General features: G+C 55.6%; 1 protein-coding gene across 1 annotated transcript; it reads right to left on the bottom strand.

The window, feature by feature from the left end:
* Positions 1–2370: 2370 nt before the first annotated feature.
* ZBP1 (Z-DNA binding protein 1) lies at positions 2371–11470 on the bottom strand. The gene is made up of 8 exons (XM_054573540.1): positions 11399–11470; positions 9259–9480; positions 8589–8654; positions 7988–8161; positions 6661–6834; positions 4835–5053; positions 3616–3879; positions 2371–2525 (listed from the first exon to the last, which is right to left on the bottom strand). The coding sequence occupies exons 1-8, from the start codon at positions 11430–11432 to the stop codon at positions 2371–2373; spliced, it is 1308 nt and encodes a 435-aa protein (XP_054429515.1). The 5' UTR covers positions 11433–11470.
* Between the last annotated feature and the right edge of the window lie 12950 nt (positions 11471–24420).

Genomic DNA, 24420 nt, shown 5'->3' with positions numbered 1-24420 from the left:
TTGTCCATTTTACAAACAGATCTTTATCTACTACCTTGGGAATTTTTCTCATTGTCTTCCAACTCTTCTATTTTTTTTTTTAATTTCAGCTTTTATACTTAAAACGTTGAGGAGCTTCTCCTCATTCTCTCCTAAACTTTCTTTTTTCTAACAAACCGTTCCTGCTTCCTGGTTGTGGTTTCCTCGTCCACCCTTGGAGGGTGTTAACGTTGCAGGTTGATGTTTTCTTCTGTTCCCCGCACTTTTCTCTCGTTCCTCATCATTCCTATGTTTTTTTTGTTGGTTTGTTTGTTTGACCTTCAAGTTGGAAGCTTTTCTCAAATATCTTGTGAACATATCTTTTAAAATAAAATCCAATCTGAGTAGGATTTTTCTGTAATTACAGGCTGCTAACAACCCCGTACCTGCCCATCACGCACCCTCCCCAATTTAAAGCCGCAAGTGCCCACGGATTGCACCTTGTCCCCTAAACATTCTGTCAAAGAGGCAGAAGAGGCCTTCTTGGTGTTGGGTAAAGTAGGGACAGATGCACAGAGAAGGTTAAGAGACTGGGCGTGTGTACAAATCCACGGAGTGACTCAACTCCACGATTGTCCCTCTAATGAAGTGCCTTCTCTCTCCTTCAATAAGGAAGGCCCGTCCCTGCTTGGAGATCCCTGGGAAGACATGCCCACACCTTCCGGAAGTGGACACCTGCTGTTCGCCAGCTCAGTCCCCTGCCTGCCCTGTCCTGGGTTACAGGCCTGTGGATGACCTCACTTCCCTCACCACAGCAGTCAGTCAGAGTCCTCCCCTCTGTTTGATTGGTTCCAGGGTCAGCACGTGACCCACGCTCGACCAATCGGAATTCTCTCCGGGACATTCCACCATCGGTGTTTGGTTTGAAGAATTTCTGCTTGGTTGCGGAGCTGGCAGGCCATAGCCTCGGGTGACCAGCAGCCTCACAGACAGAGAGTCAGAGAGATGGAGAGAAAGGGGCCTAAAAATAACGCGTGACCCCCGGGATCCAGCCAAATCAAGGGATACCTGGATCAAGCAAGGTTTCCCTCGATTGGTCCATTGCACGAGGGGCTCGATTCCCTTTTCTGAGCCTGGGTGCGCTAAGGTTCAGTCACTTGCAGCCCAAACGCTCCTGAATTACTCCCCAACTCTTCCTCTTGCTCTAAGCCTCTGACATGGTCTGTCTGCTAAACCCCTGCAGGTGAGCAGTCCTGTCTGGGCTCACCTGAGACAAGTGGGGAAGCTGGGATGGGCTTTGTGAGCAGGTCATGGTGGTTTGGGAAAACCACTTCTAATTCCTGGGGCGGAGTCCTGCTCCCCACTCCGACCCCCTGTGCAACTTCGGGGGCTGCAAGTTCTGTGTGCACATAGGAGAGGGGTGGGGGGGGGTGAGCTAGTGACAGCCAGGGAGTGGGGGATGGACCGACTTAACCGTGCTCTACTCTTAATGGTGGCGGGCTCATTTTCTTCCTGAAGGGGCTGTGGCTGGCCTTCACCTGCGGCCCCCGTTTTCTGCGGGCAGCGCTGGGTCAGCATGTTGATGACACATTAATTACACAGCGAGGGGGAGTCTCCCTGGGAGAGTGGGAGCGCTGCTTGGGGCTGACAGCAGGCGCGGGGGCGGAGCTCTGAGGCGCTTTCTCTTCTTCGCTGGTGTGGGCCTGGTTAACCACCGACCTCAGATGACCTTGGAGGCAGGCGGTGGGTTTTCCGCTCACCGCAGAGGGAAGGCAAGGCCGGAAGCAAGGAGCCAAAGCTGATTCCAAGACCCGGTACCTGGTGGCATGTCTGCAAACCAATTCCCGGTAATTGGAGGGCCCCAGGTCACCAGGGCGGCTGAGATGGCTGCCCCCAGTAGGCTGGGCAATTACAGCCCAAGGGACAAGTTCCCCCCATCTCTCCCTCCAGTGCATCCAGGACCGGCCCAGCTCTCCCTGGGGTACGTGTGCGGGCGGGGCTGTGCTTGCTCAGAGTCAGCGCCAAGTCCAGCTCCCAGGCGCGTGCGGTCTGGCTCTTTTCTCCCTCTCTGGGCCACAGGGGAAGGTGGTCCAGGAGGGCGTGGGGGTTTGGCCTGGGCCCTGCGGGCTGCCTGGGCACTCTCCCGTCCGCCCACCTCCTCTCAGCACCCCAGGGTCCTGGGGGCTGCCCTGTCATTCTGCTCTTGGCCACCGCAGACCCGGCATGGCCCAGCCCATGTGCTGACTCATGCTGGCCACAGGTCAGGAGGCAAGAAGGTCAACAACAGCGTTTATGGGACACGACCGGTCATACAAGGCGAGGGCCCGCGGGCTCCCATGCAGCCTCTGTCGTGGCGCGTCCACCCTCGGGCTCTTTGTCCTGATCCCACCTCCCCCAGGACCCTGCTCTGGGTCAGGCCACCGAGGGGCCGTCTTCTGTGGCTCCGGGGTCCCTGCTGTCAAGAGTCATAGCTTCCAGGTGGGCGGTGACCGAGTCCATGTCCCGATGAGCCTCACGACCCTCATGAGGGAACTCGCCCCTGGGCTCTGCGGCTTCGGACGGAGGAGCTGGGGGAGAGACAGGCCGGACAGACGCGTGAGCCACCTGGCCTCCGACGACCACGGCGACTGGGTTCACTGGGGGCCCAGGCTGCTGTCCCCTGACGCAGGCCTGGCCCCGTCCTTTCTAACCCGGACCATTACAGTAGCCCCTGCTCCTCCATGTCCTCCCACGGCCCCCTTTGTTCTGTCCCCAAACTGTCTTCACGGAGACGCTGAGGTTGCGCACCACATTGCATCGCCCCTGTTTAAAACCCCGCAGGGACGCCCCAGCTCGCTGCAGAGACTCGGCCCTTTCCCGGGGCGTCCAGGCTCCGAGAGACCCGCCCTCGCCCATCAGTTCTCTGCCTCCTGCTCGCTCAGGGCCTCTGCGCTTGCCATTCCCCCGCCTGCCACGCGGCCCCAGGCCTTCGCGTGGCTGGCTCAGGGGCCCCTCCTCCCGGAGCCCTCTCTGCTGCTCGGCGAGGGCGGGTCCTCCCGTTACAGCACTGCCCGCCCTCCCCAGGGTCTGGGGTTTGCTCAGCGCTGGTCTTTCTTTAAAAGGCTTGATCACTTTGTGAGCTGGCTCCACTCCCTACTGGACTCTGGTCCCCACCAGCAAGCGGGAAATGGTCCTCCGTCTTGTCATGCCTGTCTCGGGGAGGGAGCGCTGAGGGCGGGTGCGGCTAGAGTCGGTGGGGGCGCAAAGGAACCGTGTCTTCCTTGTCTGAGATAGTGGGAGAAGGCGGCCGCGATGCCGTTATCCTGGGAAGAACCAGTGGACTGAGTGACTAAGGGCGGAGGGCTAAGAAGAGAGGAGGGGCATCATGTTCCAGAAGGTTCCGAGGAGGGGCAATGGCACAGGCATGTGGCCGGAGCAGGCTATTTTTATCACCCTCATTTTGCGGGTGGAGATGTGGGCTGAGTGCTCAGGGATGGTTGGGTCTCGGGCTAGAAAGCCCCGGCGCCCTCTCATCCCCTCTTTACTACGATGCCTCACTACACCCCAGGCTCTGGTGAGTGGGAGGCTTATGCCTGACTGCTGAACAAATGAATGAATGAGTGAGTGAGAGAGGGGGAGGCAAAAAGCTTTCAGAGGCCCCGCCCTGCCCCGGCTCACCAGCGTCCCCTGCCGGCTCCGCAGCTGCCTCCCCAGCTGGCCGCCCGCCGTCCCAGCTGCTGTCCTGGGGCCCTGTCCCTCCTCCAGGGCCAGCTGCCCCCAGGTCGACGTGCATCCGGTTGCTGTTGCCGATGGTGGCGTCCTCCAGGAAGCAGGCCTTGATGAGGACTCTCTGGGTCACGTCCCCGTCCGCCTCAGGCTGAGGTCCTGGTGTGGGCATTCGGATTTCGAACAAAGCTTCTGGGTCAGCCGTGGTGGCGGAGACTGTGGGTGGGTCCGCGGAAGAGAGACGCCGGGTGGGGGGTGAGCAGCTGGGCAGGGCCCGAGCCAGACCCCCTGCCTGGCCCTCAAGTCCTCCAGGCCGCCTCTGGCCCCCACTTCGTTCCCCCTACCCAGCCCGGGCTGCGGGCCCTCTGTTCCTCCTCCCCCTCCCCCAGGCCAGCCAGCTTGGATCTCACGTCCTCGTGCTGCCAGGCTGGCCTGGGCCTCCACGCTGTCTCCGGGCTCTACCACCCCCGCACCTCTGCCTCCTGCCCCCACCCCTGCTGTGGGCCGCCAGCGGCTCTAGAACAATGCCCCCAATTTCAACAATTCGGTTAAAATCTGCTCAAGGCCCAGTCCCCGGCTGTCCTCCCCCTGCCTGTCCCACTAAAACTTGGAAAAGACTTGTCTGCGCTCAGTCTCGCCTCCTCCCATCCCCCACACTCCTTCTGCCCCTCCGGCCACCACTGACCATTTGCTGCTGGACCCTGCAGGGCTCCCCCGACCTCGCTGGCCTCCTGGAAACTGCGGCCCAGCTCTCCCTGCCCTCTCAGGCCCCGCTGCTGGCTTTCTCCCCAGCCTGCTGCTGGATTGCCAGCGGCGGGGAGGACGCAGCCTGGGCCCCCCGGTCACCGTTGACAGTGCATAGTAGGGCACCGGGTACTGAGGTGGCTCCTGTCTGCCTCCCTCCTTAGATGCCCCTCCATCCGCCACCCCCTCTGACTGCGTTTCGGCAGCATGCCCATGGTACGGATGAAAACACCGGGGTTTCCCGAGTGGCACAGCAGGGCTGGGCGCCTGAGCGCTGGCTCTAAAAGCCCTGCCCGCTCCACTCTGCAGTGCAGCCTCCTGGTGGATGGAAAGGAATTTCCCATCGTACCTCTCTGCCAGCAAGTGCTAGCTGAGGTTCCACGCGGTGAGGAGCCGGATGGGTGGGGTGGGGCGGGGCGGCGGTTACCTGGGGGGCTGCCGGAGAGGCTGCTGCCGGAGGGCCCGTGGCCGGGGCCCGTGGCTGGGGCGCTCTGGAGGCTCATCTCGTTGCCATGCCCCAGCTGCACCCGTCGGAGCACAGACTTCTCCAAGTGGATGTCCTGGGGCCCCCAGGGTCCAGCCAGGGGGTCCTGAGTTGAGGGATCAGCTGGGGCCAGAGGAGGGAGGCAGACGGGAGCCGTGGAGCCTGGCAGGAAACAGAGCAATGTGACCTCTGACCTCTGACCTCTACCCACTGACCTTACCGGCACCCACACACACACAGTCCTGGCTGGGCCGAGGAGACAGGCCTCTGAGGTCTTCCTGGGCACCATTGGACAGGTGGGCCCAGCGGAACCGTTCCTGTGGGGTTCCCTGGGGTGCACCCCTCGTGCCGGGGAGGGGGTCACGGGGGTGCTCCACACTGACGGTGAGCACGCCCTCTACTGGCTAGTCATCCTCGTCCTCTGAGCCCATCGGGAGGAAGCCCCCTTGGGTGTCAACACATCTTTAAGGAGGGCCCAGGACTGCCCATCTTGTCTTCTCTCAGTGTTATTTTTATGATGAACTTCCTGGTTTCCAGCATCAGGTAAGGCCATGCAAATTTACTGTATTTTGCCATGTACAATGCGCACTTTTTTGGCCCAAATTTTTGAGAGAAAAATAAGGATGTGCATCACACGTGGGTAGTACTGATTCCATATCTACATCAATGTGTTTTAATTCTTTTATTGATGCTTACGCATTAAAAGTGTAACTCTAGAAAGCAATGACGATGTCTGTATGCAAAATCATACCCTGGAATACGATAATTGGTTTTGTTTCTAAATATAAATAAATCATTGAATTAAACAATTAAAATGAGAGGTTTTTTTTCCCCCTGAAAGTTTGGGCCAAAAACGTAGGTGCATTGTACATGGCAAAATACAGTACTTTAAAATGAATTGGAGGAGAAGGAAAGGGAAGCCATTTAACAACATTAGGTCAATAATCAGACATGGGCGTGCCCAGAGCTGGGCAAGGGGAGGTCGTGGTTGGGTGAATGTCGATCTAGAATCCAGGACAAAGTTCCTCCTGTCACAGTTGGGAAAACGGAGGCCCAGAGAGGAGAGGAGGTCTCTTGAGGTCACAAGGAGCGTTCCCACTTTGGGGCTGCTGCACTCACTAGTGTCCCCAGGGGGCGCTGAGGGGTGGCCCTATGTCCTCTCACCACAGTGCCTGGCAGGACTGAGTTTCATCCAAACTAGGGCGCCACTGCTCTGGCAGGGGGGCGGGGGCTCTGCTGGTTGGAGCGTTGTCCCGTACACAAATGGCTGCAGGTTCGATTCCTGGTCAGGGCACATACAGGAGGCAACCGACCCATGCTTCTCTCTCTCTCTCTCTGTCTCCCTTCCTCTTTCTCTCAAATCCATAAACATATCCTTGAGTGGAGAGTAAAAAAATGAAACCAAACCAGGATGCTGCTGATGAGATGCATTCCAATATCTGAGATGTTACAGTGTGTGTGTGGGGGCGGGGGGGAGGACAGTGTGTCTCAGAATAAGCAAAGCCCTGCAATGACCCTCCGTGACAGTCTACTGAGGGCGTGTGAGTTGAGCTTCTTCTCCTGGGAAAATATCGGGTCCCCTGGAAAGGGAGGCAAAAGGTATCAGAATGAAGGGAAATCAGGAGGGGGTTGATCCAGGTGCAAGGAAAGACTTCCCTGTTCTCAGGAGACTAGGAAGGCGGACCTGGGCCGTCGGAAAGCCACCCTGTTCCCCGCCCCCTCCCAGACAGAGCAGCTGCCCCCAGAAGCACCCTCTCCTGGCCACTCACTGTTGTCCCCCATGGTCATTTGTCTCACTATGCTGTTCCCGTGCCCAATCTGGACTGCCTCGGAGCTCTTGATGGAAATGTGGCTGTTCGGTCCATTCTGACAGATCATGTTGATTGGATTTTGCTGGTAAATGATGTTGGTTGTCTTTCCCTGATGTCCTTCCCCAGAATCTTCTGCAAAACAAAGCTTCGCTCAATCCCTTTGCCCCTCGAGAGGGGCGGGGGTTCCCATTGCCAGCTTGCAGCATCAAAGTCTCCTGGAAAAGTTGGAGGCACAGAATTCCAGGTGCCCACCCCGGGGGGCACTGCGTCACCAGCATGCTTGACAAGTGCCACTAGCATCTTGGATGGCCCTCCCTTGGACATCGTCACGGCAGGTCACCTCTACCTATGTGTCCTCTGCCACCCAGGGAGAATCAAGCGGACCTCACTGCTCCCCCTGCCCTCTGCCCCCTCCTTCCGGGGCAGCCGCACGCTGCCGCTGTGCTCTCTCTAGCGGAGGCTGCAAGGCCACGGTCTGGGGGTCTGCTCCTGGCCACCGGACAAGCTTTGTTTACTTCACGAGGCATTTTTAAGGATCTGAATTTGCTGCCAGTGTTTAGAATTCAGCTGCTGTCGCAGGTGATCATTCCTAGGGGCCAGGTGGGCACCTGCCCGGAGCTTCGCCGACTCCACACATACACACACACACACACACACACACACACACACACACACACACGGCCACCTTCCCCCCTTCGTGGGCCCCTCCCGCCATTATTAAAATATTTAAAGTACATTCTATGATCACGTTGGGATAAAGACACATAATCTAGGCAAGAGTCATTCTTAGCCATTCATTGTTATTCTAATGTTCATTTTCTCCTTCTGACTTTAAGAGAAATTAGGGCATTTCTCAGACCTGTAAAAGTGCCGTGGGCTCTGGGCTGGGCACCTGCTGCGCCTAAGGGCTAAGCCGTCCTGGGGCCCCACTCAGTGGCTATCTGAGCCCCCCCGGGTCCCTTCCAGCAGCTTCAGACCTCCACGTGGGGCCAAGCGCTCGCAGAAAGCTGTGAGCCAGCTCAGGCTGAACCCCGCATGGGGGGCTGATACAGTCAGGAGGGGCTGCCCTCTGCCCAGCCCTGGCCTTCCACAACTACAGCCTCAGGCCACGCCTGCCGGAAGCCTTTCTGGTCACTAGTCAGCGACACCTCCGTAAGCTTCTGGGAGGTTCTGCAGGTGGAGCAGGCCAAGTGCTGAGCAGGGTGCCCAGCAAGGGCCAAGAGTTGGGTGTTAGGGTGTCTCTTCCTCTGCTCTACCCAGGCGTAGGAAGCAGGTAAGGACCTACCTGGTTGATAGATCGCCCATGCCTTTGAATTCTGGTCATGGCTCAGAAGGTGCTTGTCCCTCAGGGCGTATAAGTCGGGGTTGACTTCTTTTGCTGTCTTCAGCCCCAGGAACTGGGCAACGATCAGGGCCTTCGTGGGCCCACTGGCTTCCAGAAACTTGTAGATCTTTTCCTCTGGGCGGCAGGACGGTGGGCAGTTAATAAGGAAGTCCCGGCCCCCCGAGTTTCAGTCCGCTCCACTGCTTCCAAGCCATGCGACCCCAGGCAGACCCAGCCCCTCTGTGCCCGGTCCCCTCAATCTGTAAGCTGCGCAGAAGACAATGCACACAGGGCCGCCCTGTGGACCAGCGACCGACAGCAGGCGCTCCACGCTGCGCCCGGCCCACGTAGGTGGGCAGCAAACGCCAGCTACAGATCCGAGAACCCAGCTGCCAGACAATCAGCTCCTTCCACTGCGGAGACTAGGTGTTGCCTCGGAACAATTTGTGGGGCCTCTTAGGCCCTCAAACCCTCCCAACACCTCAAGCGTCCAAGGAGAGTCTGGGAAGTCAGAGGAAACGGGCCCTCTGTCCCAGGATCTGAAAGGAAACGGGGTACTTACGCCGAACACTGAGCTGACTGCCAGGTTTCTGCGGAGCTGCAGCTGTGACTTGCCGGGGACTCTCTGCTGGAGAAAGAAGGTGGTTGGAGAGTAGGGGACCAGCAGCGGGGACAGGGACTCTACCAGGTGCAGGTGGGCACCTGGTGTTCCAAGCTCTGATTCTCGAGTTCGACAGACTTGGCTTCAAATCCTGCCCTGTCCCTTCCCAGCTGTGTGCTTCCCGGCTACCTCGCTGCCCCTCCCCTGGGGAAGGGAGTCGGATACTGCCGCCTACCTCCGGGTGAACCTTGGGGGCCGCGACGGCCCGTGGCAAGCACTGGGCTAATGCCAGCTCTTCAGGGGCATTTGTGGGCTATGGAGCTAGAGAAGGGGAGCTAGCTGACGTTAAGTGTGTTCTATTATTATTATCCTTATCACTATTACTGTCGTTGTGATTACTTGCTGTTGTTATTATTGTAGCTTGCTGAGCACGCACTATGTGCTGGCACTAGCCTGAACGCTTGGCATCTCGCAACTCGATGAAGCAGCCTTGCTGGTATGTCCACTGGCCCAAAAAGGCAACTGAGGCACAGGGAGGGGGCGTGATGCAGCTGCCTGTATTCACCCCTACTGGTCCGTGGCTGGGCCTGTGGTGCTGTGTCCCACCCACCCCCCCGGGACGGCCGGTTACCGTTGCTGGGCAGGGCCAGCTCTGCAGAGAGCGGCCCGCCCGTCCCAGGCTTGCCCAACTGCCACGTGGCGGGGCCAACAAGGGCCACTCGTGACTCTTTCTTCATCTGGTAGAGAACTTGGTTGAGTGTCTTCTTGGGCACTTGGCATTTCTTCACCAGATGGACAACCTTCACCGGGTAGGGTGCGTCCCCCAGCACCTGGAGGATCTTCTGCTCAAGATCTGGGGGAGGGGAGAGGGTGGGGTGCAGGGAGCTGAGTGCCCCTCGTGGGAGCCGGTCTGGAGGCTGGGGTGGGTGGGGCAGGGAAGGCCCTGTGGGAGGGGCCCGGGCAGAGGCCCAAGCAACGACTGCCAATCACACCTCTGTTCCGTAGGGGCACATGGGCTGGTCAGAAACGGCCTTGGCTGGACGGCCTGGTGGCCTGAGGAGGCGCCCAGGCGGTTTGTGCGTCCTCCACCTGCTGCGAGTGGCTGGAGGACACGTGGACGCGTGGCTCTCAGGTGTCCTCAAAGCAGAGGGGAGTGGAGGGGGCAGGGTGAGAAGCGGGGAGGGGCGGTGGGGCAGCGTCTCCCCCCATCTCCCTAACAGGCTTCCGGAAACATCTCTCTCCCCGGTGCCCACGCACGCACGGAGCCCTGGGAGCGCTGTTCTTCGCGCTCCCGCGTCCCCTCTCCGCCTCCCCTCTGCTACCACGCCCCCACCCCTCTGCCCCGCAAGACCCCACAAGCCCGGACAGCTGTTCTGAAGGCACTGCGAGGTCAGCTTGGTGCAGACGTGGCGCCCCAGGACCCGGGAGCTGCCGAGGGCCACTGTGGGTGGCAGCCCGGCCTGTCCCCAGGAAATGTCGGCCCCCAAGAACCCCGAGGGCAATGCTAAGCAGGGGGCCCTCCTCGGGGAGGTCGGGTCCCCTTCTAGGCGGTGGCGGCACTGGAGGGGGAAGGGATGTCAGGTTCTGGACTGCACAGCGGGGCTTGCAGCTTCCGTTTGTGGTCACAGTGTTTTTGTCCTTGCTGGGCAGGCGAGGGGTGATGGGAATACCTGGGGGCACCTACCCCTCCACCCCCAAAATTCGGCCCTGAGCAGCAGTTGGTCCCGGAGACCCTTTCGACTGCACACTTGGCTTCACCTCATCTTGAAAAGAGATTTGATTCTTGAAAAGCCTGCCCCTGGGTGAGCCTCCTTCCTCCTCGCCTGCCTCCCAGACACAAAGGAAACCTGAGGTCGAAATGTGGAAACTGCAGGGGGTGGGGGGGGGCAGGGCAGGGGTGCCGAGCGTGGGGCTGGCCTGGCAGCTGAGGCCTCCAGCGAGCGGGAAGTCATGAAATGGACCAGGGGTCAGGGATCAGTTGGTAAGGAGAGGAAAGCCCACCAGGGGAGAAGTAAACTTCAGTCACCAAGTGCCCTTGACCGGTCCCCTGCATGTCCCTCTTTCTGAGATATGACAGGAACCTGGGCACCTGTCTGGAGCCCGGGCCACGCCCTGCCCTCCCCCCTCCTTGGCGAACCCTCTTTTCTTCTTTCTTGTTCTCTGGGGACTAGTTTCCTGGGTGTGAGCCCCAGCTCGGCCACCTCCTAGCTGTGCAAACGCTCTGTGCCTCAGTTTCCCCATCTGTGAACTGAGGGTAATAGCACCTGCTCCGAAGCCTGGGGTGAGGATGAAATGAGCTAATGACACCCATAACAACAGCAACAGCAACACAACTGCGAACCCTACCCACCGCCCAGAGCGGCCCGGAGGGCGCCCCCGGAGGTGGCGGGGAGCCAGGAGTGAGGTGTTATCAGAGAGAAAAATGTGACCGGGGAAGTGTGTGGTTTTTAATCGAAGCAATGGCTGCTGTTGCTCCAAACAGTGTGAGGCTGGGCGCTCAGCCACAGTGTTGGCCGGGCCCTGAGTCACCCCACCTCTCCGGCTTCAGTGGCTGCTGGTGTGAAAAGGGGACCTTGGCGCGCGTGCCGCTGAGGCTGTTGCGCAACCCGTGGCCAGCGTGCGGCCAGGTGCCCTGGGCAGAGCAAGCCTCCCCTCCCAGGGGCCTGTGCGCCAGGATACCATCGCGATGGCTGGGACCCTGCCATCTGGGCCAAGCAAAGGAGCGCCAGTCCCCACAGGGACTCCCACTCTTCCCGGGAAGGAAGAAATACCTGTCTTGCCAGGGTCCCCCGATGCCTCGGCCATGCTGCCAGCAGCAGCTGCTGGAGGCCCCAGGAGACTCAGGGTGTGGCGGCCGCTCCTGCACTGTGCTGTGCAGAGGGTGGGCTGGGTCGAGGCCGGGTGTCCCTGTGTCGCTGAGCCTGGGGCTCCTGGCAGCTGAGACAAGAGACCAGCTTTGTGGAGCAGCTGTCAGCTGTTCTCACCCGGAAACAGAGGCCCTGTGAGCCCAAGATGATCAGCTCAGGAGAGAAACGGAAAATGAAACTTGGCGTGGCTTCCGAAAGAAACAAAATTGAAAGCAAAATTGATGAGCAAGATGGAGCGAGGGGCCTCCGACTAGACCTGGGCAGGGAGAGATGAGTAAGGCAAGACCAGAATGCCCTCGGGCCGGGGGTTCCCTGCACTTCCAGGTGCCCCTCGACGCCCTCCCTGACACCCTGGCGACAGAGGCTAAGTCACCTGGGTGGGTGGATGAGTGCCCGCCACCGTGTGCATTTCAAAATGACCACTCCCTTCCATGAGCACTTCCTCTGTGCTTTCACACCTCAGGTGTCCCCCGTAACTCATCTCCAGGGTAGCGACCGGTATTGGTCTCTTTTCTCAGAGGGGAAATTGAGGTTCAGGTTGACGAGCTCACTCATCCAAGGCCACAGAAATGTTTGGGTCCTTCCCATCCCCTCCCCACACAGTTACCGGCTCTGTGACCTTGGGCGAGGCATTTAGCTTCTGTGTTTACCCGTCTGGTCGTAAAATCAGACCTCAGGACTAAGGAGTTAACGCCGCTGAGCACTCAGAGCCTCCGGCGTCTTCTACAATTACCAAGTGCTTTTGGCGTCACGAGCACAGTTGGGGCCCCACACGTTTCAGGGGAAAAACACCTGTTGCTTTCCTAAGTGATCCCCAGCAGGCCAGGGCCCCTGCCTACGCTCTTTCAGGTGCTAGAGGGGAAGCGGGGGCCTGCAGAAACGAAGGGTTGTGCGTGAGGCAGCGAGGGGAATCAAGAACTTGCCTGGGAAGTCCCTGGGCTCGAGGCCCCAGCTGCACAGGCCTGAGCAGGCCGGCGGGTGTCCCTGCCCCTTCGAGGGACCCTGGCTGGCAGCAATGGGGAGCACCTCTGCCAAGACGGGGATGAGGAACAGCGGCAGCAGCGAGGGAAAACGGTCCCCGGGGCCTGTTGAGCAGCCGTCTTTGCAGAGCAAGCAGAAAAAGTCCTGATGCCCGGGCCACGTTGGGGCCAGTTTCACCTGACTCTTAGGGGTGGGGCCAAGAGTCCCAGGTGATGTCATCGGCCAGGTGCGGTGGTGGAGAGTTGGCCCATTCAACACAACCAGGAAACCACAGTGAGGCACTTGGTTCCTTGTTCCTTTTATGTAAAACCGAAGAAACGTGGATCTCTCTGTGAACGGATGATATTAATGTTAAATGCGAGGTGGTCCCCGGTGTTGAGGGAGGTTGTGGAAGGGGGTCCGGCAGAGCCTGCAGTGACCCCTGGGAGGCACCATGTCTGGACTGGCCACCGGGGCACCTGCTCACCGACCTGGGCCCTGCGCGCCTCTGCCGGGCCCCCTGACGGAGCTGGACCGACCTCCTACCCATCATCTCCCCAGGGGAACGCCAGTCCATTGGGCCTGACCCTGGCTCTCTGGCGCCCTTCTCGGCCTCCCCTCAGGCTCTTCGGCTCCTCCCCGGAGCGCCGCTCCCCTGTGGACCCAGGTGCCTCCGACTAGTCGCGGGCAGGGAGAGACGAGTAAGGCAAGACCAGAATGCCCTGGCGGGCTCGCAGGTCAGGCTGAGGGGCTCAGCCTTGATCCTGGAGGCCAGGCTGGCTTCTGGAAGGGCCGCGTGTGTTCTGGTGGTGAAGGCTGGCACCCTCATTGCCATCGGGGCAGTGTTCAGATGGCCCCTTCCTGTCCCCAGGAGGCCACGTGCAGCCTCCCCGCTAGTTCTCTGGGGGTCCCCAGGGACCCTGCACAGGAGCCCCTGCGCTGGGAGGGCCAGTGCCCTGGGGGAGGGTCACCTTCTTCTCCAGGGCAGGCCCTGCTCCTCCCCAGCTGAGGGTCACAATCTTTTGGAACCTCCGTTTCTTTAAGTATAAAACAGATAATAAAGAAGAAAAAGAATATCTACATGCTCAGTAGGTGCTCAAAAGGTAGAAGATGCACCATGATGCATCTCTGCAATATAACCTGAGGCGCTAGGCAGAAGAAGAAAAAGTGAGAGAGAAAGAGAAGAAAAAACGATTTGGTTTGGGTGGGCTCCATCTTCCCTAAGGCTGTACAGCGTGCCTGAGGTTCTCGGAAGCCCTGAACCTGTGTGAGCGTCTCACCACGCTGAGTGGGATTCTCCCTTTTAAAGATTTGGATTGCCTTTTAGTTCTCATCTCAGTTTAAGAGGCTTATTCAAGATGACTTTGGCTTTAAAGATTGTGCTTACCCCAAATATCAGCAGCTGAACCAATCCAGACACTTCTGTCTTTCTCCTCTAAGAGTCCAGAGAATAGTCTAGGATCCGTGTGACACACCACGGTGTTGAGACCCAGGCCCCTTCTGTCTTGTTGCTCTGCCATTTGTGGCCCCCATTCCGAGGTTAGCCTTGTGTGCTAGGATGGCTGCTTAAGTTCCAGCCATCACATCTGCATTTCTTCCCAGCAGGAAAGAAGGAAGGAAGGAAGGGCAGAAGGCCACAGATCTCCCTTTTCAGAACACTAGCAAGTTACATACACATTCTGCTGACCTCCCATTTGTCTCATGTCTGGGCAAGGGAGCCTGGGATAAACAGTCTTTATTCTGAGCCAAAATGCATCCAGCTAAAACTGAGGGCTCTATTACTTACAATATGGGATGACAGATATTGGAAGGCACCTAGCTGTCCCTTTTATTGTGAGGCTCTGTTGTTCCTTTGAGGAAGAAACGAGGCTACCCTCTCTGTGCCTGTAGGTGTGGCCACTCACGGGATGTGTTTATTGGTCAGGCCCAAGACCGAGTTCAAGGGCAGTTTCCATGCACTCCGAGCACTGAAGGCGGGAGGGGCGAGGAAGGGAGTCAGGGACACCGGTGTCCCCTGAAATTTCTTTTTGCCTCGAAAAGCACACTCACTCCTTTTTCATGACTCGTGTTTTTCTGGAAACTGCTAGAACTCTCCGCCCAAACCAGATGATAATGACATATTGCCGATCTCGAGTCTTTAAATTTTTCCCTTTCTCTCTTTTAAAAGTGGGGTATTTTTGCTGAGCATTGTGTGGGCGAAGCCCAGTCCCCTTCCTCCCAGGCAGCCTGGCTGTTATGTTCACGCTTGCTCTGTGAACTCATGTCGGGAGAGCAAGTGGAAAGGTTGGAAGGCACCCAGTGTGGAGAATAGCATGTCCATGGTCAAGGACAAAGGTCAGAGGTGGCCAGAGAGGCGCAGGGACTGCACAAGGTCGCGGGAGTTCTTGGAGGAAGGAGAGAAACAAAGACCAAACAAACACTAAGCAAAGTTGCTGAGTCACAGGCTCTGTTTGCTGCCTGTCAAGGCAGAACTCAGACATCTGTGCCCACAAGAGTCACGCAGACCTGGGGCTCTGGTCCTGGCACCCCCGCCTGTTAGCTCCGTGCATGGAGCAAGGCCCCACTCGTCCTGAGCTGCAGCTGTGGGCTGGCTGCACAGGCTGGCTGAGCCCCGAGGGTGCTGGCAGAGAGCCCTGGGCACGTGGCATGTGTCCCACACACAGGAGCTGGTCGTACCATCATCGTAGGACCAGCCACCTTCTCTGAGGGGGCAGAGCAGCCCCACTTATTCAGATGGTCATTCACCAAATAATTTCTTGTGCCTTCTTAGTCCCAGGCCACAGGCTGGGGTGTGCGCGAGGACGGGGGAGACGAGAAAGACCCACCCGCTGATGCCTGGACCCACTTCCCTCTCCGACTGCAGGAGCGGTCACGTGGCCCAGCCTGGGGATTGGCAGGTGGGTTAGGCCCAGTCCCGGGTCCCCCACCCTCCGCATGACTGGCCAGGAAAGGAGGACTGGGCAGGCGGGGCTGAGTTGGGGAGCTGGGTGGGCCCAGGGAGTCAGCCTTGGTAGTCACTTGAGATTTTTCCCAGGGGCAAAGGAAGGGCCACTGCAGGATTATCACCCAAGGGGCGGTGAGGGTTTGGAAAGGTGGCTCCAGGCACCTGAAGACGGTGGCAAGGGAGAGGGGAAGTGGCCAGCATCAGGCTGTCCTTGTGCCTTCCTGCCCACACCAACTGATTTCAGAAAGCCCTTCCCTGCATCCAAACAAATATATCGGAATGAATTCACATCTAATTTTTATTTTTATTTTTATAATCGAATGATTTTTAAAAATCCTTTTGCTTCCAAAATTATTTGCCTACAAGAAATTCATTTCATTACAATTGGCCACAAATCCTTCACCGAGTGTCCAGGAGTCTTGGGAATTTTCTCAAAGCGAGACGATTTTACCCGTAAATTTGCTTCAAGTATAATTAAGTGCTATGAAAATTTTATGATGGCTAAATGGAACAATTAATGAACTTGACACATTAGGTTTTATAGACCTTCAATTAAACATGTATTGATTTTGATTTTGCAATTCCCCACCTCCCCCAGCCGTATTTTGGAGCTCAGAAATTTTTGAAGTTCTGGAAGCCTGAGGAGCTAAGACTTCAGGGCCAGAAAGTAGTAAAAAAATAAATAAGATGGGGAGACATGCGTCTTAAGAGACAGGAGTCCCTCGGGGTCATAGCAGGTGGCGCGCGTGGTGACTGCAGGCGGTGGGTGAGCCTTTGAGTCTGGATCAAGTAACCATAGAGCCGGTGGGGGCACCCTGCTTTGCGGCTTCCCTGGCCCACGTCTGTGGAGAGCAGGCAAGAGGAGTCTAACTCCATGAGTTTAAAAACATCCGTGTTTCAAGTTGCTCACTCAATCAAGTTAGATGCTTTTAAAGACAAATGCAATTATTTCGAGCTCAGTGAAAGCCTTTTAATAAGCTGAACATCATGATTTCGGCCCTGTCTTTCAAGGATACCAGTCAAGGCACGGAGTCAGCAGGGAGGGGAGGGAAGGAGCCATGGGGAGGGGCCGTGAGGGAGGGGGTGGGGAGGAGGGCAAAGAGTCCCAAAGGACAGACAGACACACACATGTGCACATGCACACAGGGATGCACACATGGGTGGATATTTATTTTAAAATTTCACTTGCACACTAAGCCTATCCTTTGTTCCAAGGCGTCTGATTGTGAGGCTTTTACAATATTTTGTTGTATTTTTAGAAGCAGTTCTTTTTCTTCGGGACAACTGTACAGAGTGTGAAAGACAACGCGACGCCGGCTTGGCAGACGCCCGCGGGCTCCGGCTCCCCCGCTGGCTCGCGCGGTCCCCCTCCCGCTGAACGTGCCTCTGCGCCAGCGACAGGAAGCCAGACGCGCGCACGCTGAGGCGGTTTCAACAAACATCAACTCAGAACCAGCTGGAAGCGCTGCGTCCGGCACTTCTGCCTCCCCACTTGGAGGGGCGGCGGGGTCGGCTCAGGGCAAGCTTGGCCGTGTTTATAAACAGCTTTCTGGTTCAGGGTTAAGACACCGACTTGTCCTGTGTGATGGCATCTGCTGTTTTTAGCTGCCTAGCACCTGACCCCCTTCTTCTGGTAAAACTGCCCCCATTCTCCTTTGGGGAATCACCTCTCCCCGTCCTCAATCCATGTGCATGGGAGGGAGCGGACCCCACCTCCAGGCCGAGGGCAGGACATGTGACCCAAATGTGGCCAACCAGAGCACTCTTTTCTTGGGGCTGCAGTGATTGGTGCAGGGATGGGCACATGACCTGAACCAGGCCAATGGGATTTAACTCTGGGACTTTTGGTGGAGGAATGGGAAACTAATCCATTCTCATTTGAGTTAGAGCTGTCAGGAATGAACCAGGCCAGAAGGGGCACCAGGAAGGGGCAATCAGTGAGCCGTCGGTGTGAAGGTGGGAACAGACACCTTCTAACGTTGTGCATGCACATCTGGACCCAGCGGCCTGTGATCTAGCCCAGCTCCACCCTGTTGCTTTTGTGTTACAAAACCTGGTAAACAAGTTTAGCAGGGTTGTAGGAGAAAATATCATTATCTACGAGTCAATTGCATTTTTATAGACTCGCGATGAAAAGTTCAGAGATAAAATTTGGAAAACAATTCCATTTGCAAAAGAATCAAAAAGAATCAATTACTTAGAAATAAATTTAGCAAAACAATGTGGAGGACTTGTACACTGAGAACAACAGAATATCACTTACTTACAGAAGTTAAGTAAGTTCTGCATAAACGGAGCGGCCCCCTGTGTGCATGGATTGGAAGACTTAATATCGTTAAATGGTGAAAGTCCCCAAACTGATCTACAGATCCAATGTAATACGTATGATTTCCCAGCTGGCTGTTTGGCAGAAATTGAAAAGCTGATCCTCAAATTCGTATCGGTCCCAGAATATGCAAAACGATCTTGGAATACAAAATTGGAGGGTAGTTACTGCGAAGTTACAGTAACAAGGACTACGGAGAGACACAGGTCAATAAAATAGAATCAAGAGTGCAGAAATAAACTCATAGCGTTATGGTAGATTGATTTTTGACAAGCATGCCAAGACAATTTAATAGAGGAGAGAAGAGTCTTTCATCAAATGATGCAAAAAAAAAAAAAGAAAAAGAAAACCAAAACCAAAACCAAAAAAAAAACAAAAACTGGACATTCACATGCCAGAGAAAGGATTCAGACCCCTACCACATGCCAAATACAAAAATTAACTCAATATAAACTGAAGACCTGAATGCAAGAGTTAAACCTATAAACCTCTTCGAGGAAACAGGTGTCAATCTGCGTAACCTTGGATTGAGCAATGTTTTTTCCATAGTACACAACCTCCCTTCCAAGAAACCAATAAATAATAAATAATTAATACATAAACTTTTGTGCTTCAAAGAACACCGTCAAGAAAGTACAAAGGCAACATAAACAATGGGAGGAGTTCTCTGCATACTATGTCTAACAGGGGTCTAGTATCCAGAACACGTAAACATTACAACTGAACAATAAAAAGACAAATGACCCAAATAAAAACATGAGTGAAAGGTTTGAATCGCCATTTCCCCAAAGAAGAGATGCAAACGTTCGATAAGCATCATTAGGGAAACGCAAATCAAAACCACAAGAGACACCCCCCACCCCCATAGCTTCAGTAGTAACCATTTTTTAAAAGGGAAATAGCAAATGTTAGTGAGGATGTGGGGAAATTGGGCCCCTCGGACAATGTTGGTAGAACATAAATTGGTGCTGCTGCTGAGGAAGACAGTTTGGCCGCTCCTCAAAAAGTTAAATATAAAATTACCGTATGACCCAGCCAATTAGTTCCTCTCCGAGGTCTATAGCCAGGAGAAATGAAAACACGTGTCTGTACAAAAGCTCGTCCGTGAATACTCAGGGCAGCGTTACCCACAGTAGCCCAAACATGGAACCCCCTGCCCCCGACAAAGTCCACCAACTGATGAATGGATAAACAAGGGCCATAACGGATCCAGCAGATCCGTGCAACGGAATGTTGCTCAAAGGGAAAGAATGTCCTGACGCTTGCTGTGACGCGCATGAACGTTGGAGAGCATTATGCTAAGTAAGAGAAACCAGACACATAATACAAGAAAAAGAGCACGTATGGTATGACCCCTTTATAGGAAATGTCCAAACAGGGAGAGCCCGTGGAAACAGAAAGGAGATCGGTGGTTGCCAGGGGCTGGGGCCCGGGGGCCAGGAGCCAGCGGCTGAATGGGGGTGGGGGGTGGCGGGGTAGGGGACTGACGTTTCACCAGGGATGCTGGAATTAGACCCTGGTGATGGCTGCGCAGCTTTGCACCCCTACTAAAACCCACCGAACCGTACATTTAAACAGGGGAGTTCTATGGTATGTGAATTTTATTTTAACTTTCAAAAATTAAAAAAGAAAGACACGCAGGGGACCTCCGTTTTCCATTCTGTCATGGGAACAGCCTGGAAGCCGTCACTCTTACCCTTACAAGAAGAAACAGGTGAACAGACTGAAAATCAACTACTTTCCTTTACCTGCTAGTGAACTGAGGCCACAGGACCGCCCCCCCCGCCAAATCTGCAGACAGTTGAACCCAGAGAGTCCCAGCTGAGCTGCACCCCGGGCGCCGGCCATGGGTACCTGCCTATGGGATGGGCTCCAAGGGGAAATGTGGCTGTTTCTCAGTCACATTCCAATTGCCTGTGGGACATCCCGAACCATCTTCTTGGTGCCCCCGCCCCGTATCGGGCCATGCCTACCCCCCTTCCTGGCTGTTGCGCAGGGTGTGAGGGGCTCACCTCCCCCTCTCGCTCCTAACAGCCCACCCTTGCCCTCACCGTCTTGTGCTGCGGTCGAAGGTGAGCTCTTTGAGGTCGAGGGTTGGATCTGATGCACTGGTACCCCCAGTGGCCTCCTCAGCGCCCAAACGGGTGTCAGTCACTCAGCATCATGCACACCACCTAACGGATGCTCAAGGCCTACCAGCTGTCACGAGTTCAGTCATTATCCTGGACAGAGACGGCTGTACTGCTTGGGCTGTACTCCAAGTGGGGGTCTCCGTCCGGGGAAACCCTGTCCTGCCCTGACGACCTGGGGGGTGTGGGCTGTGTGTGCGCTCGGCCCAGCACCTGCGAACTGACCCAGAAGCCCCCGGGGGCTTTCATTCGATGCTATGAAAACCATTGCTGGGAGCCCATTACCGATGGAAGCGGCTCACTGGTATTTACGTGTGGCAGGCACCCTTTTGGGGAGCAACAGGCATTTCCTTATTGGACACCAGGCGCAATGAGCTCAGAGGTACGGCCATCAGTCCATTCCACAGTCGAGGTGGCTGAGGACCAGAAAGGGAGCGGCCACCAGGAGAGGCACCTGGGCTCCGGGCACAACACTGTGTTGCCCACGCTGCTCTTAGACCAAGGGATGAAGAGTCATCTTTCAGCTTCTCCCTAAGTCTTTGCAACCTCTGCGGTTTTTGTGCACCGTGCAGGGAGTGCCGACCTGTGCTGCGTTCTGTGCCCTGCGGCATGAGGGGTCTAGCAGCTTAGGAACCCTTGGGTCTGAGGCCAAACTGGTCATCTCTGTGGGGTATGGACTCTGTTTAAGCTGATTTAAAAAAAAAAAAACCAAAAACATTTATCAGGCAATAAAGACACGAGAGAGATAAATAAGATTTTCTGCTGTGGGCATTGTGGATGCCACACTCACACACCCTGGGGTCCCTTTTGGGGTTCTGTGACCCACTGCTGCCTGTCCTCCTCGTGACCCCCCAAACCAGGTCCCCTGGGAGACAGCCGTGACCCACCCCTCCAGACAGGGGACCGTCTTGGAGTTTACTTCTGGGAAAACCTTACCTAAAAAGTTTCATCTTGCAGACCTCGTCAGAGCTCTGGTCATGTTCTAGCAACTAGTGATTCTCCAAGGAGGAAAAGTGGGCAATGTTTTGGAAACTCTTTTAGCCCAAGTACTGGGTTGGCACCAGGTGCCCTGCCCTGAAGCCGAGAGGAGGAGGGAGTCGGCCACAGTCGCACAGAGAGATCCTGGGGCTGTTGCTGAGGGTGGTGGGGGAGCGGAACAACCAAAGAAACAACACAGCCTCCTTCCAAAGAATTGCAAAATTTATTGTTTAAGTATTGCAGCTTTTCAGAATGTCGTCATTGCCACGGACGATTATTGATACACAACAAGCGATTTCATCAGGCCTGCAGATTGGCACCCAAACGCACAGTCTCTTAGGCAGCAGTGACGTGGGCCCTGCACTCAGTGTGCCGGAGAGTTTACAGTTTAACAGAACTCGGGAGATGGGCAGCAGAGGCGAGCGGTTCCAACGCCAGGCGCACCACGTGAAAGCGTCGCTGTCAGCCCAGCCGCCACGGAGCCAGGCAGGCCGGTGGGAGCGCCGCGTCCCTCCGGCTCAGCTCTATCCGACAGCGACGCTTGGGACGTGCAGATTCCGGAGAAGATTTCTTTCCTTTTCATCAGCATGTTTTGTGGATCTGGAGGCTTTAGGTTGCACGGACCAAAAAGGAAACCTCTGAAATGTACAATTCACAGAGGAGGGAGAGGAGGACAGGGAACGGGTTCGGGGTTCGCTGGACGGGGAAGAGAAGTCACGTTCAGCTCTGTGCACAAACGTGGGGTTTGGGGGAACAGGGAGGGCTCTTAGTGGACTTCGCTAAGGCCATCTGCATGGACCCGGGCTTTGCGGGGTCGGGGTGGGGGGTGTGGGGGTTGACAAGCAGGAAAACAATGAGCATTAAGAAAGCTGAGCTCAGCCACCTTTTCTGAACCCAGCCTGGTCCCCCTCCAACCAGCCACTTCTGAAGACTCCCCAGATCTCTACTGGAAACAGGGGGCCTCCTGAAGGGTGCTCAAAGGCTTTTCAAAAATAGTAATAGCATGAGAGCCAACCCCTAAAGACTGTACCTCCTCCCCACCCCCAGCCCAACTCCGGGGTCCACAGAGAAACCAAGAGCTTAGCGAGGGCGGTAATCGCCACAAACACACACCACTGCTCTTCTTGAGACATGCGCTTTGGCTTTCCCAAGCCACTCCGCCATGTACTTCTGCAATTGTCTGCTGGCACGAAGCCAGGGGCACCACGGCACGGTGACCTGGAGTGCGATGCGGGGGCGTGGTCCGAGGGCCGTGCTCAGCCCTAGAGCCCCCTGAGATCAGCCACCCACGCCGGCCTCCTTCTAACTCTGAAAGCACAGCAGCTGCGGGTACCCCACCCTGCCACCCAGCAACACGGCTCCGAGTCTGCCTCAGGGGAGCGCGTGGGACGGGCTGTGGTGGCCACTGTCCACACAAACGAGGTCCAAGTCTAGGATTTCGACCCAGGCAGACAGGAAGCACAGCGCTTGACAAGGGAGGCTGGGACGGGACGTGAGAGGGCGACGGGGACGTTTGAACAGAAGCAGCAGCCCTTTGCGGACCAGGAGCGGGAAGGCCGGTCCCGGGCGAGCCCGTTCCTGCCCAGGACCACCTGGCCTGGTGAGAGGTGGGTCAGGCGCTTCCTCAGTAAGGCACTAGGGAGAGGCTCCACAGGAGGGTCTGTTTTTAAACAAATGTTATCTCTAGATGTGTCCCCGGACCTTTCACGGCAAACTGGATGGATTTCTCTGCACGACCTTTCAAAAGAATCATCTTCGAGGGAAGCGGATTTCAGGCCGAAGACCCCACGGAGAGGCGGGGCTTATTGTTAAGGTACAAACACTTCCTGCTCCTGGACCAGTCAGCCACTCAAGACGACCCTTTACCTGTTGGTCACTAGGTTCTTACAATGTGTATATAAATAGAGTTCAAATGGTCAGAACTTCAAAATTGTTCTTGGGTTTTTGTTTGCCAAGTACTAAAAAAGTTGCTTAAAAACAATAGTTATTGCCTCTTACACCTTTCTCCTATGTTCGTGGGCTAGTTGGCATTCTGCCGGAAATGAAGACACCTCCGTGGGGTGGGGGGCAGGGGGCTGCTCGTCCACGTGGGGCGGGGGTCACCCACCCCCTGGAATAGTAGCAAGTCCTCGGGGGGGCGGAAGGACCTCCTGCTCCAGCCACTGTCCCCGGTCGATGCCAAGCCACTCCGCTGCCCGTCATTCACCTGCCCTTGCACACACTTGTGCCCTCGCATGCTTCTTTGCTGGCGCACCACCACGAAGGGGCCTCACCACACCCAAATCTACTCAGGAAGATCCTGGTGAACAAGAGTTGCGTCTGAGAAAGATGCTTACGGACACACACATAAATACACATACTGAACAGGGTGGTGCAGAGGAGGACATGGAGGTGGAGGGAAGGCAGAGATTCGGCTTCTACAGCATCCATTGAGCATAGGTTTGACTGTCTTTCTCGTTTCGAGAACCCTTCCGCATGTCCTGGGAGTGTTTCTTTTTCATCTCTGGTCTTCTGTTTACTGGCCTGTTAGGTGAGATTCGACACGTGGAGAGAAAGACAGGGGCAAGCTCACATTTCTGATACTCTGGGCCTTTCCTGCAGGCTTAGCGGACGGCACTGACCTTAGCCAACACGCCCCGCACCAACAAGCCGCCTGCACCCTTCTGGTGTGCGGCCGGCAGTACAACAACAGGAGCATCGTGGTTTAACAAAAAAATAGAGGAGGAAAACTTAAATTCCTTCAGTAACAGTTTATTTTCATTTGGGGAAAAGCCAAGGCCACCACCTGGAGCTTGGTGCCTCGAGGATCTTTCCTATTTCGTGCGAGCTGAAGGCTGTTCTGACCCAGAGGGGGAAAACCTGTGTCCCCTTCGGGAGGGAATGTGTCACCAGGTGAAACCACCTGTCACTCGACAAAGCTTCCGCTCCTTAGGAAAGCGGCCCGTCCGGACGCCTCTCTCCAAAGTCTGCGCGGAGCCCACCCCCAGCCTGACGTTGGAGTTCGACATTTCTCCCTTGGAAGTCTCGACAGACATGATAGAAGTTTCCATAAAACAAGCACTGACATATTTATATTAAAAAATAGTGCAAAAGCTCAACATTTATATAAATAACTCTAAACCCCTGCTTTGTAATTGTTTTCTTTACAAGGTAATGCACACTTTCTCAGTTGGCACGCAAAAATGGCCATTTTCTTTTCTAGTTCAGAAAACAACTTTTTTTTTTTAATAGGACTCTTCTAATACAAAAATACTCCTGCCCTCGCACATACAGTTTCTCTTACTTTATATATATTTATATATATAATATTGCAGATCTTTAAACAAAGGTTTTGTGCAAATGTCTTTAAAGTTAAGTAAAGTCATCATAAACAAACAGAAGGTAAGCGTTCACGCAGCTCAATTAGGAACAGAAACGACTAGGGTAGAATTTTCTTTTTCTCTTTTGCCTTCAAGACACGGCTCAACAAAGAAACATGTTTTTTTGTGGATTTTTTTTTTTTTTTGCAAGCTTTCTTAGCTTGTGCATTCAGACCAGACAGAACATGTAAATATTTATACACAGAGAGGTGGGGGAGGGGATGGTGATG

The sequence above is a fragment of the Pteronotus mesoamericanus genome, unplaced genomic scaffold (assembly GCF_021234165.1).
Source record: "Pteronotus mesoamericanus isolate MK-2021 breed Mesoamerican mustached bat unplaced genomic scaffold, CSHL_Meso_final contig_25, whole genome shotgun sequence".
In the NCBI taxonomy this organism is placed as follows: domain Eukaryota; kingdom Metazoa; phylum Chordata; class Mammalia; order Chiroptera; family Mormoopidae; genus Pteronotus; species Pteronotus mesoamericanus.
Note: the sequence above shows the minus strand (reverse complement) of the source record. Positions and strands in the feature narration are given on the sequence as shown.